The sequence below is a fragment of the Rutidosis leptorrhynchoides genome, chromosome 3, assembly GCF_046630445.1.
Source record: "Rutidosis leptorrhynchoides isolate AG116_Rl617_1_P2 chromosome 3, CSIRO_AGI_Rlap_v1, whole genome shotgun sequence".
Taxonomy (NCBI): domain Eukaryota; kingdom Viridiplantae; phylum Streptophyta; class Magnoliopsida; order Asterales; family Asteraceae; genus Rutidosis; species Rutidosis leptorrhynchoides.
In genome coordinates this window covers 540176603-540190805 of record NC_092335.1, presented here as the reverse complement: position 1 = coordinate 540190805, position 14203 = coordinate 540176603, and the positions used below count along the sequence as shown (strand labels likewise).

Genomic DNA, 14203 nt, shown 5'->3' with positions numbered 1-14203 from the left:
TTTTTGTACTTTCAGGTTGAAATTGATTTCATAATTAAACTGATTTCATGCCTCGATTCCTTCTGCAAATTTGTTTCAAATCATCCATAGAACCTTCGTTGATCATTTTTTTTTTTTTTTTTTTTTTTTTTTTTTTTTTTTTTTTTTGAAAAGCAAGCTAATTTTATTGATAAGGAAATGATACAAAGAGGATTACAATACGAGTAACACTAATTTGAGTGAAACTCGAGGACCTATACTAGACATAAAGTAAGAAACTAACAAGATGAATACCCTAATTTCGGAGCATTATTATCAAACTTAACATCAATCGCCAATAACCATGCCATCTTTATCAAAGTTACCAAATCCAGCAGCAATCCATTGAGTCCTAAAATACTTGAACTCGTGTGGTTGCCATTGATCGATTACTTCTTTTCCTGGAGGATTATGTTTATCCAAATAACTTTTTAGTTTCTTTTTTTCTGAATTCCGTAAGTTCCACCTATCATCAAATTTATCATTTATAGATTCTTCAATTATAATCTCATCAGTATTACCATCAGTATTACCCTCATCATCTACTAATACATAAAAAGGATTGTTTGTTTCAATTCTATCTTTAGAATATGTCTTATTATTACCTTCACCATCAATGCCCTTCCCTTTATCTCCTTTCCTCAAAACATTATGATTTTGACTTTTCTGGGACTCCACATTCCAATCTGTTTCCTCCACTTCAATATTGTCTTTAATACCATAATTATTCTTAACTGCATTTTGCTTGATACCTTTTGCTTCGGTTGACTGCCTTTGACTTTTATTATTATCAAAATTCAACTTCTGAAAAACCCTTCCTTTCTTACCAACAACTTTAAAGCCGTCCTCAACACACTGGTTATTTAAATCAACTGTTTCACCATCATTGTTGATTTTCAAAGCGTCTTTTAACACTTGTGCCGATACTTCATCTTCTGTTTTAGGCCTAATTTTACAAGTATTAAAAGAGTGGCCAAACACTTTGCAATGAGTGCATGAAGGCGGTTTCCATTGATAGGTCACCTCAAGTTTACCCACTTTGGCTGGAAAAGAACCAATCACAGGATAGGAAAATTCGACAAAGCTAGGAAGGTCATCATTTGCATTGACTTCAGTCAAAACTCTAGCAAACCCTAGTCTTCCACTTTTACTCAAACATCTCTCTGAAGTAACTTTGTCCATCAACATAGGCCTACCAATACCACTAACAAGTTTACCTATACTTCTGCCACTCCATAGTTCAATTGGAATATTGTGAATACAAATCCAAATTGGGACTTTTTCAGGTTCAATTTTTTCAAGCCAAACCCCAGGTTCCCACTGATTCACAAAAAAAGGAACATTATTAACTAACCATGGACCACTCTCAAGCACCTCCTTCATACCCTTTTCACTTTTAAATTTGCATAAATAAAATCCTGCAGCTGTTTTCACGATTTCTTTAAGGTCATACCTCCACCACATTCTCCTTAGATGGGCATTAACAACCCTATAATCCATAGAAGTTCCGATAAAATACCCATATAATTGAAGAGAAAATGCACTACCGCCCTTCTTAACCTCCTCAGCGGAGAAAACAACTCTCTTTTGACCATTAGACATTAAAACAGGTGGAATGAATTCCATTTTTAATTCCTCTTCATCTTTGTTTTGTTTTAAGAAGTCAGCAAAAGTGACGTTTGGATTTACCCATGCTCTTGGGGTTTTATTATCTGTATTGCCTTGCCCATCACTAGTCTCAACTCCCTCCTTTGTTACAGATTTAATCCCAGGAACAACATTATCATTATCACCACTATTATTATCCTGCATATTCATTAATGTTACATCGCCACCCAATGTAAATTGGGAGAAATCATCAGGAACAATAATTGACTCTCTAAAACCATCATTCTTAAATAACTTAACAGCATTCTCAGCAGCAGCCACTAGGTTTACATCAACCTCATTATAACTACCATCTGTTGAACTCTTAAAGAATACAACAGGACTAGCAGAAACAGTCGGCTTAGCAACAGCAATTGTTTCACCAATAGATTTAGCAATAATATCATCATTATTAACTACAATATCATCAATAGAATGATCAGTTATAGCAGAATTCTTACCATACCCACCTTTCTTCCTGTTACCCTTGCGTTTTTTAATTACTTCAGGGAGTATTTTTTCATTAACAGGAATAGAAGAATCACCAGCATAAGGAACAAATTGAGCACTCTTCTTTTATTTAGAAGGACCATCCCCAACATCAATCAGCTGGTTCACTTTACCCTTCCTCTTTCTAGTACTATAGGTTTTCAGAACCATCCCCTCTGAATCATGATTATCATTTGAGCCACCAGTAGTAATTAAGTATGATCTCTGCTTGGTTGGGTCCTGCATAGATCCATCACTTGTTACTTTAGTCCCAACAGCAGCCAATTTACCAGTCACACCTTCATCCTCCTTGCCAGAAGATTCTGATGACGCGTGTATGCTCATCTGATCATCCATATGACACGAAGAATTACCGTCTTCATGTGCAACCGTATCCAATCTAGGCGATTGATTAGATCCAGTAGATTGATCGAAGGATCTTCCTTCATGTTCATCATCTAACCCTATTTGCCTATTCCTCAAAACCCAAGGAAAAGTTTGCACCTTCTTTTTCTTCTTCCCTCCTGACGTTTTCCCCATCTTGAATTGTTGAATTGTTACTCAATTTAGGGTTACCAAAAACCCCCAAATCTGTTACGTGAAAGCAGCAGATCCCTTAATGCCAATTGATAGGTTATTAGTGTCAAGTGGTATTGAAGATACAAAAGAAGAAATCGATTAAAGTTTGATGCTAGAGATCGCACAGAGAGAGAGAAAATTCATAGAGAGAGAAATGATTGATTTCGTTGATCATTATATTGATCAGAAACAGATTCTTCCAATCAAATTATTGACCGAAGAACACAAAAGTTTGACTTCAAATCTGCGAATTAATTGATGAATCTCCAACTGATCTGAAGCATTACGAAGCTGAAATATATCATGAGGAATCCAAAACAGCTCTCAGATCAAATTTTGGTGGAGTAGATTTTGCACAACTAATCGATCTCCACTTTGCGGTTAAAAACGAAGAACTCGAGATCGATTAGCTTGAATCTATTGTTGTTGAGGCTTGCTGATGATTTGAGAATGTTAGGAATCATATTAGGAATGAGAAAATGATCTCAATACATGTTGGTACGAATTTGATTTGTGGTGTTCATCTTCAAAAAAAACAGAGCGTGTCTGTGTATGCACCCAAAATAAGCTCTGCACGCAGATCGACTCCATCTGCACGCAGATTGAAGGTTAGTCTGAAGGTCAGTTCGATGGTTCTCTTGGTTCTCTACCATCTTTGGTTCTCTGTGGATCCTCACCCTATATATATATATATATATATATATATATATATATATATATATATATATATATAGGGTCATAATCAAGAGGGAAGCACTTTTTTGGAGGGAAGGGGGAAGTAAAATTTATTTTTTATTTTTTCGTTTTTTCGATTTTTTTTCCCAACATTAAGAGTACACGAAAATATGAACATTTAAAAAAGACACTTTGTGATAAATGTTATTATTTTGGCGAGAAAACGCTCGAAGAAAAAACTAATAACATGCAGCATGCGTAATGTTATTCCTCAATGTTATCCTTAGAGCGTTCTTTTTCCATCACATGATTTAGAGTTTAGGGTTTAGGGCTTAGGGTTTAGTGTTTTGGGTTTAGTTCCTAAACCCAAAACCCTAAGCCCTAAACCCTACACTCTAAATCGTTCGTGTTAAAAATTCAATCTAAACCCTAATTTATAAACCCTAAACCCTAATTTCTAATCCCAAAACCCTAATTTCTAAACCCTAATAGCTAAACCCTAATTTTTAACCCCTAATTTCTAAACCCTAATTTCTAAACCCTAAAAAACAAACTCAGAAGCAAAACATTCAATGCAATGAATGTTATCATTTATTTCTCCGAGCGTTTTTCCGCCAAAATAATAACATTCATCACGAACTGTCTTTTTTAAATCTTCATATTTTCATGTGATCTTGATGCCTGAAAAAAAGAAAAATCTAAAAAATCGAAAAAATATTACTTCCCCCCACTTCCCTATAAAAAAGTGCTTCCCTCTTAATTAAATCACTATATATATATATATATATATATATATATATATAGAGAGAGAGAGAGAGAGAGATGTATTCAAATGAGAATGTATATATATATATATATATATATATATATATATATATATATATATATATATATATAGAGAGAGAGAGAGAGAGAGAGAGAGAGTTGTATTCAAATGAGAATGTTCTCATTCTATATTTTGGTGAGAACAATTCTCAACCATAGATCTATCAAATCAACGACTATAAATTAATAAGGTAGTTTGATTCAAAAATCCATAAATAATAGTGGAGCACGAAACAAATGGGGCCAAGTGTACCGCAGGAGATCCAATAACCAAGTTGGGCTGCATGAATATTTTAATAAGAAGATTGGGCCAGGGGTGACTTGTGGCCAAAGTTAATTGAGTCTCCAGCAGAAGAGAAGACAAAGACAGATCGATTCTAATTTCTAGATTGATTCTAATTCCTATTTAATTTCCTACTTTATTGCAAGTCTATCTTTAATTCTGTTTTGTGTATAAATAAGGGTTTCTTTTCTTGTGAGAAACCAGTTTTTTATCAAGTGAAATAGAAAAGAAAAAAAAAGGCCGACTGCCTTTTTTCCAATTTTAGTTCCTGTTCTTGCAATTGTTTTGTTCGGTTATTTCGATTATGTGTATTATCTGGTATCAGAAGTCCAGGGATGGCCGAACATAGTTCTCGTAGTGGTTTTGGTAGAGGTGGAAATCGCATATTCTCAGGAAGAGGTGGAGATCAAGACCCATATGCTGAAATCGACCGCTTACAAAGAAGGATTGTTAAACTTGAATTCAATCGAGACCATGATTTTAGGGGAAGCAATTCAGATCTGTCCAGCGAGTAGGAAACAGATACGAAACCGTTTGCTACTCCAGGTCACCGTAGGGATCACCGTGAGGATCCCCTACGCAATCTAGGAATTAAAATTGAGATCCCGGAATTTACGGGAACAATGCACCAAGATGATTTCCTAGATTGGTTGAGCACCGTGGAACGTGTGTTTGACATTAAAGATATCCCTGAACACCTCAAGGTCAAGCTTGTAGCGCTCAAATTACGCAAACACGCTTCCTTGTGGTGGGAACAAGGTTGTAGAAATCGGTTCTCGGGGAGTTCTCGGCGGGGTCTCCAAAACGAGAACTCGGAGAACTCGGGGAGTTATCGGCGGTTGACTTTCGTTGACTTTTGAGATTTTATTGAGTTTTTCCGAGATTTGACCGATTTTACCGAGATTTGACCGATTTTTCTGAGATTTGACCGATTTTTCCGAGATTTGACCGATTTTCCCGAGATTTGACCGATTTTTGGTCGTTGACCGATTTTTTTACCGATTTCAAAACGAGTTCTCGCCAGGAATTAAATTCCGAGTTCTCGCCGAGTTCTCCCGATTTTTGCAACCATGGATGGGAACATGTCTGCAAGAATAGGGCGTATGCCCGGAAATCTAAGGTACAAACATGGGATTAGATGAAGAAACTTTTGAAAAATCAGTTTCTTCCCGAAAACTATAGACAAGAGGCGTTTCTTGAATATCACAATCTGCGACAGGGAAACAAAATTGTGGAAGAGACGATTCAAGAATTTGACAGGTTGCGTTTGCGATGTAATATCCAAGAGGAAGAAGAGCAGACAATCGCGCGACTTTTGGGGGTTTTAAAATTCGAAATTTCTGATGTGGTCACTTTGCAGCTATTTTTGACATATGCTGATGTGTGTAAACTCGCTTTAAAAGTTGAAAAACAACAAAAAAGAGGACGAACAAGGGTCCCGTTTACTCGTAACACACCCATTCCTAGTCCCAAAATCGGACATGTTAATGCCGATAAAGGAAAGGGAGAATTGCAGCCATCGACATCAGCTCATGGAACTTCTAGTCGAGTTCCTAAATGTTTTAATTGTCATAATTTCGGGCATTATTCGAGGGACTGCCCAAAACGCCGTCTTATTGCGTATTGTGATGATTTTGAAGAACCTATATACGACACGGATGGTGAACAAGAAACTCCACCTGATGCTCAAGAAGATGTAATTTACCCGGACCAAGGTGAATATTTGGTAATCCGTCGAGCACTTGAGACATCTCAAGTTACACCTGACGACCACCTTTGGCTACGCAACAATATATTTTGCACAAAGGTTACAACCAAAGGGAAAGTATGCACGATGATTATTGATGGGGGAAGTTGTGAAAATGTGGTGTCAACAGAGATGGTGGATAAACTACATCTCCTAGCGGAAGATCACCCAGAGCCATATCAACTGACTTGGTTAAAGCGTGGAAATCATATCAAGGTGACAAAACGTTGTCTCGTTCAATTTTCAATTGGGAAAACCTACAAAGATGAGGTTTGGTGCGAAGTGATTCCCATGGATGCGTGTCATCTGTTATTTGGGAGGCCTTGGCAATTTGATCGAAAGACGAAGCACGATGGTTTTCGTAATACCTATAGTTTCGTGAAAGATGGTGTTAATATTACTCTCGCCCCCTTAGACCCAAAGCGTGATTCAGGGGTTGAGTCCACCATGATCCTCAACCGCACAGCTTTCGAGGACGAGCCCAAACAGCAGCCCTTTATATTTGCCTTAGTTGTTCAGGAAGCAAATACTACTGTAACCGAGTTGCCAACCAAAGTGACACCTCTTTTGGAGGAATTTGTTGATGTATTTCCTACTGAGATACCTGCAGGTTTGCCTCTTCTGCGTGACATACAACATTGTATTGATTTTGTGCCAGGTTCTGTTATTCCAAATAAACCGGCATACAAGTTAAACCCGAAAGAATTCGAAGAGCTACAACGACAAGTTACTGAATTATTACAAAAGGGATTGATCAGAGAAAGCATGAGTCCATGCGCGGTTCCCACACTTCTCGTTCCAAAGCAGGGAGGTTCGTTCCGTATGTGCATTGATAGTAGAGCAGTGAACAACATCACAGTTAAATATCGTTTTCCTATCCCGCGTTTTGAAGATCTAATTGACCAACTACATGGTGCAACAGTTTTCTCTAAAATAGACTTACGTAGTGGTTATCATCAAATTCGAATGCGGCCGGGAGATGAGGAAAACCGTGTTTAAAACACGAGATGGTTTATACGAATGGTTGGTGATGTCTTTCGGTCTCTCAAACGCACCAAGTACTTTCATGCGATTAATGAATCAGGTTTTTAAACCCTTCATTGGTCGATTTGTTGTCGTTTACTTTGATGATATTCTTGTTTATAGTTTCAATGAAGCTCAACATCTTGATCATCTACGCGTAGTTTTTCACGTTTTACGGGAACAACAGTTATATGCTAATGGAAGTAAATGTCATTCTTTGGCACGTGAGGTAACATTTTTGGGTTACATTGTCTCGGAAAAAGGAATTAAAATGGATGAAGCGAAAGTGGACGCCATTAAAAACTGGCCAACACCTTTGACTATTCACGAGTTCCGAAGTTTTCACGGGCTTGCTTCACTACAGGCGTTTTCTTAAGAACTTTAGTACGATCATTGCTCCAGTTACAGAATGTATGAAAGGTGGACGTTTTTCGTGGAATGCCGAAGCTGCTGCTGCTTTTAATGCTATCAAAGAGAAGGTAACTCATGCTCCTATATTAGCGTTACCTAACTTTGATGATGTTTTCCAAGTAGAATGTGATGCGTCGGGGGTAGGCATTGGTGGTGTTTTAAGCCAAAATAAGCGGCCCGTCGCCTATTTTAGTGAAAAACTAAATGAGGTGCGGAGACGATATTCCACCTATGATCGTGAGTTCTATGCCATCGTTCGTACTTTGGAAGTGTGGAGACATTATTTACTGCCTGCTGAATTCATTTTGTTCTCTGATCATGAGTCACTTAAATATATACACGGCCAACATAAACTTAATCCAAGGCACGCAAAATGGGTTGAAACCTTGCAAGCTTATAACTTTGTTATTAAACATAAAGCAGGTGTTTTAAATCAAGGTGTTTTAAATCAGGTTGCTGATGCTTTAAGTAGGCGACATTCTTTACTCAGTACCATGAGCGTCACTGTTACGGGTTTTGACATGTGGCGAGAAATGTACAAGGATGATCGGGATTTTAAACAGATATGGGCCAAGTGTTCGCAAGGTGCTTATCGTTCCTTCATGATTTGTGATGGTTTTTTGTTTCTTGGAAGTCGCTTATGTGTTCCCATCGGGTCCCTTCGTGATGCTATCATTACCGAAAGCCACTCGGGTGGTCTCGCAGGACATTTTGGTATGAACAAAACTCTCGCCGGTATTACAGAACGTTTTTATTGGCCTCACATGGAACGAGATGTCAATCGGATTGTTGCCAGGTGTCGGATGTCACATTGCAAAAACACATGGAAGTAACGCGGGTTTATACATTCCTTTACCGGTTCCCAATGGTCCGTGGGAGGATATTAGTCTTGACTTTGTTCTTGGTTTACCACGCACACAACGTAACAAAGATTCAATAATGGTGGTGGTTGATCGTTTTTCTAAGATGGCGCATTTCGTCCCGTGCACTAAATGTTTCATGCAAATCAAGTCGCTCGCCTATATTTTTCTGAGATTGTTAAGCTACATGGGATTCCCAAGTCTTTAACGTCTGGTCGTGATGTGAAATTCATTAGTTATTTTTGGAGGACCCTATGGGCGCGTGTTGGTTCTAAACTAAAATTTAGTAGCTCGCACCATCCCCGAACGGATGGACAAACCGAAGTGGTTAACCGTAGCTTGGGATATCTATTGCGTAGTCTTGTTGGTGATCATCCTAAACAGTGGGATCTCACACTACCACAAGCTGTATTTGCTTTCAATAGTTCTATAAATCGGACAACTGGGAAGAGTCCTTTTGAGGTAGTTTATGGTCGCAGACTGATTACTCTTGATTTGTTGCCACAACACGAATTACCAGATGCCTCACGAGAAGGGTTGGAACTTGCGGACCACATGAAAGTTTTGCATGAGCAGATTCGTACCCGTATTGAGAAACAAAATGATTTATATAAGTCTCGTGCTAATGAACGTCGCAAGCAGGTTGTGTTTCAAGAGGGTGATCTTGTTTGGATACATTTGAGAAAAGAGCGTTTTCCGGGAGGTCGTTTTGGTAAGCTACAACTACGGGCTGATGGACCTTTTCGTGTTCTCAAGAAGATTAACGATAACGCTTATGAGATTGAGTTGCCTGACCATTATAATGTGTCCGCTACCTTTATTGTGGCAGACTTGTCCCCGTACATTGGGGATGATGACCAGGGTCTTGACTCGAGGTCGAGTCCTGCTTAAGGGGGGGAGAATGATGCAGTATCCATAAATAATAGTGGAGCATGAAACAAATGGGGCCAAGTGTACCACAGGAGATCCAATAACCAAGTTGGGCTGCATGAATATTTTAATAAGAAGATTGGGCCAGGGGTGACTTTTGGCCAAAGTTAATTGAGTCTCCAGCAGAAGAGAAGACAAAGAGAAGACAGATCGATTCTAATTCTTAGATCGATTCTAATTCCTATTTAATTTCCTACTTTATTGCAAGTCTATCTTTAATTCTGTTTTGTATATAAATAAGGGTTTCTTTTCTTGTGAGAAACCAGTTTTTTATCAAGTGAAATAGAAAAGAAAAAAAAAAAGGCCGACTGCCTTTTTTCCAATTTTGGTTCCTGTTCTTGCAATTGTTTTGTTCGGTTATTTCGATTCTGTGCATTAACTGACTAAGGGTATATTTGGAAATTAATTTACTCCTAAACTTCTCATCTAATCGTACATGTCTCCCAATCTCCATTCAATGATATTTACTCTCCTAAAACTTCTCATCTAGCCGCGTAAATCTTCTATCTTCATTCAATGATCATCTCTCTCTAGGTCATGTTATTGAATCATCTGTAATTTATTCTATTTCTATATCTCTTAAAACAATCACTTCAAACAAACATAATCAAGTTAAACCCATCATAATTCCCATTATTGTGACCTGCAAAACACGAAGAAAGGAACGGTCATTTACAATCGTATTGTCAAACCGCCACCGATGTTACTCTGAACGCTATGAACGAATCGAACCGTCAAACAGCCACAGATAATCTGAACGATATGAACGAAGATTGATGGTTGAAACAACGTTGTTAGCATCCCCATTAATTAACGATGTTTGCATCCCGGACGACTCGTAACCCCATTGATTAACGATGTTTGCATCCTGGATGACTACGAGTCTCCGACACACCTATGGGCTATGTCACTTTGTACTGCATCCACTTTCATAACCCAAAATTTCAAATGCATCCAGGCTCTTAGCGACAGATTGGTTATACATTTTTAAATCATAGGTTTTTGTATATCAATCGGAAAACCCAAAGTTTGTCTCATGGTGTTAGTCAATTCAATTTGTAATTATAAAAAAGTTTCAGTTTAAAAAATCTCAAGTTATATCCATGCATCCCCAATTTTTTTCATAACTGTATGTAGTAATGCTTATACATGCGTGTGTGTGTCATGCTTTTGTATCCAAATCCAATAAATGTACTTTGTTGCATCCATGTAAATATTTGTTCAATAATAAACACCATTAGTATTTAATGATCGAGAACAAAATATTAGATTGAATGATATTTTTTGTTTGGATGCAAATGCACTATGTCAAAAAAATACTACGTATAAGAAGTTTGAAATATAAATTTGAAAATTCAAAGTCTGAGATAAAAGGATGTTAAAATTACATACATACCCATGCTCTCGTTATTTATATTTGGCAAGAACATTCTCATGGGAATGCTACCCTATATATATATATAGGGTCATAATCAAGAGGGAAGCACTTTTTTGAGGGGAAATAATTTTTTTCGTTTTTTTCGAATTTTTTTTTCAGACATCAAGTTCACGTGAAAATATAAACATTTAAAAAAGACACTTTGAGATGAATGTTATTATTTAGGCGGGAAAACGATCGAAGAAATAATTGATAACATTCATCATGACTAATGTTATTCCTTATAATATTTTTGGAACGTTGTTTTCTTTCATCTTATATGAAGTTTTTTTTTTTTTTTTTTTTTTTCTCTAAATTATAGCCCGATTTAGAGTTTAGGGTTTAGTGCTTAGTGTTTTGGGTTTAGTCCCTAAACCCAAAACCCTAAATCCTAAACTCTAAACCGTTCGTGTTAAAAATTCAATCTAAACCCTAATTTCTAAACCCTAAACCCTAATTTCTAAACCTTAATAGCTGAACCCTAATTTTTGAACCATAATTTCTAAACCCTAATTACTAAACCCTAATTTTTAAACCCTAAAAAAAAAAAAACTCAGAAGCATAATATTACTCATGATGCATGTTTTTATTTTTTTCTTCGAGCGTTTTCCCGCCAAAATAATAACATTCATCACAAAGTGTCTTTTTTAAATGTTCATATTTTCATGTGATCTTGATGCCCGAAAATTTTTTTCAAACAAAACGAAAAAAATTTACTTCCCCCCACTTCCCCCAAAAAAGTGCTTCCCTCTTGATCCTACCACTATATAGGGGCAGGATCAATGGGGAAGTAACCAATCGGGGGAGCGGGGGGAAGCAAAAAATTTTTTTTTTTTTCGTTTTTTTTGTAATTTTTTTTTCCCGGCATCAAGATCACACGAAATTATGAACATTTAGAAGAGACACTTCGTGATGAATGTTATTATTTAGGCGGGAAAACGATCGACAAAAATAACATTCAAGATAATATTGTTCGTGAAGAATATGAACGTTTTTTTTTTTTATGTTTTGTGAAGTAAAATTTAGCCCGATTTAGAGTTTAGGGTTTAGGGGTTAGGGTTTGGTGTTTTGGGTTTCCATAAACCCAAAACACCAAACCCTAAACCGTAAACTCTAAACCGTTCGTGTTAAAAACTCAATCTAAACCCTAAATCTAAACCCTAATATCTAAACCCTAATAGCTAAAACCTCAACATACGCTCGAAAAACACGATAATTGTTATATATTACTTCTTCGAGCGTTTTCCCGCCAAAATAAAAACATTTATCACAAAGTGTCTCTACTAAATGTTCATATTTTCATCCCACCTATAATGTTCGTGAACAAAAAATTTTCAAAAAATGAAAAAATAAAAAAAATTGCTTCCCCCCGCTTCCCCCCAATTGGTTACTTCCCTCTTGATCCTACCACTATATATATATATATATATACACACACACACACACACACACACACACACATATATCTATCTATAGTTTCTATTAAAATTCTATAATGATGATGTCATTATTAGGCTAATTTCTTTGTTAAAAAAAATCAAAAACAAAAGAAAAAAATCTAAGCATGGTGGGTGATGTCATAAATCTAAATAATTTTAAATTAAAATTAAATCTTATTAATTAATTATTATTATTAAATTTTATTAATAATTATTTTAATTATTAAAATTAAATAATTTTGAATTATTTTAATTAATTATTTTGAATTGAGTACGAGATGGTATAAAAGCTAGGTAGAAGGAAACTAATTCTAAATTTATATTTTAATTTACACTTTTAAAATAAAATGACAACCAATATTAACTCTTATGATTGGATGTGGATTGTTTAATATGCATTTTAGGTGTTTGATGAAATGTTCAGCTGACGAGTTTCTTAGTCGGACTCTGTGGTTCCACGGGTCATTAAACTAAATCATTTACGTTCACTTAATACCTAAACCATATCATTAAACTGTTTTGTTTAAACAAACCCGTGGTCATTTCATCCGAGTTTCTTAGTCGGACTCTGTGATTCCACGGGTCATTAAACTAAATCATTTACGTTCACTTAATACCTAAACCATATCATTAAACTGTTTTGTTTAAACAAACCCGTGGTCATTTCATCCACGGGTCATTTCACTAGTATATATATATATATACATACATACATATATACACACACATGTTAAAGGTTTGAATAAGAACTACAAAAAGGTAAAGAACTGCAACAACTTCTAAATCATATGGATTTTCAAGTGTAGGTAGATTCAATGATATGTAAATATTCATGTAGAATAAAGTTAAAGTCAAAATTAACCAAGTGCTGGTGGTCTATTTATGAGTGGTTCATAGCCATGTTAAACGAATTTGTCCCATTCTTGTGGCAACCGGTAAACACTACTTGTGATTTTCTAAGTAAGCAACTCATGTTTGATCACGGTTATGAATTTACCATCTTTTGATCATGTCATAGCGCATCTATTTAGTGTTTCTATTTTCTCATTGTAACTCAACCTGATACAACTTGGTTCGTTAAGACCCTAATATTCTGCTAAGCAAAAGAAGTGACTTTCTAAAACGACAGATATGTTCAATTTTTCATATAATAATGCATATAAGGTTTCCTAGAGTGGGATGTTCGGCTGATATAATGGTCAAATTATTTTGGTTGATATTGCAAGTATCATATAAGAACCAACCTATAGTTACTGTTTGTAATATGGTTTCAACTTTAACAATGTTTTCATATGTTCTTCTGGGAAGAATTTGATACAAGTTTTAATTCTTTTGTAGCATCGTTAGATTCAACAGCTCAGACGGTAAACCCAAATGGCGGAGATTGGCAAGAGGAAGTGTATCAAAAGGTATTGTGTATGAAATCACATCTTTTATAGAGCAGTTGAAGTACCTATTACCACTTTTGGTTCTAACTTGAATATTCTACATCATACTTTTAGTTATGTTTCAATGCACATCGATATTAAAGCATAAGATCTTTTTGAGTAACGCAGTTCATGGCTGATTACAAGAAAATACTTGTAATCATGCCGTGTCACCTATGTTTTTTTATATATACAAATGTTTTACCAAAAGAAAATTAAATAAAAAACTGAAAGGCAAGCCTCACACGTTCATTATATTAAATCATGTTGATAGTATTTACATTATCACTTCAAGTTATAACCAACTGTAGTGGAATGATGTTAATGCTTACATTTTTTTTCCCTATGAGTGCAGATAAAAGCTATGAAGGACCTGTATTTACTGGATTTGAATGACATGCACCAGAAAATTCTAGGCAAATTACAGCAGGTA

General features: G+C 36.0%; 1 protein-coding gene across 1 annotated transcript in view; it reads left to right on the top strand.

Moving 5' to 3' along the window:
• LOC139902905 (mediator of RNA polymerase II transcription subunit 15a-like) overlaps window positions 1-14203 on the top strand; it is a 30281-nt gene that overhangs the window by 8241 nt on the left and 7837 nt on the right. Inside the window, exons 6-7 of the mRNA XM_071885593.1 lie at window positions 13682-13752; window positions 14126-14200. Of these exons, the coding sequence (XP_071741694.1) occupies window positions 13682-13752; window positions 14126-14200 (146 nt within the window). The remainder of the gene's footprint in view (window positions 1-13681; window positions 13753-14125; window positions 14201-14203) is intronic.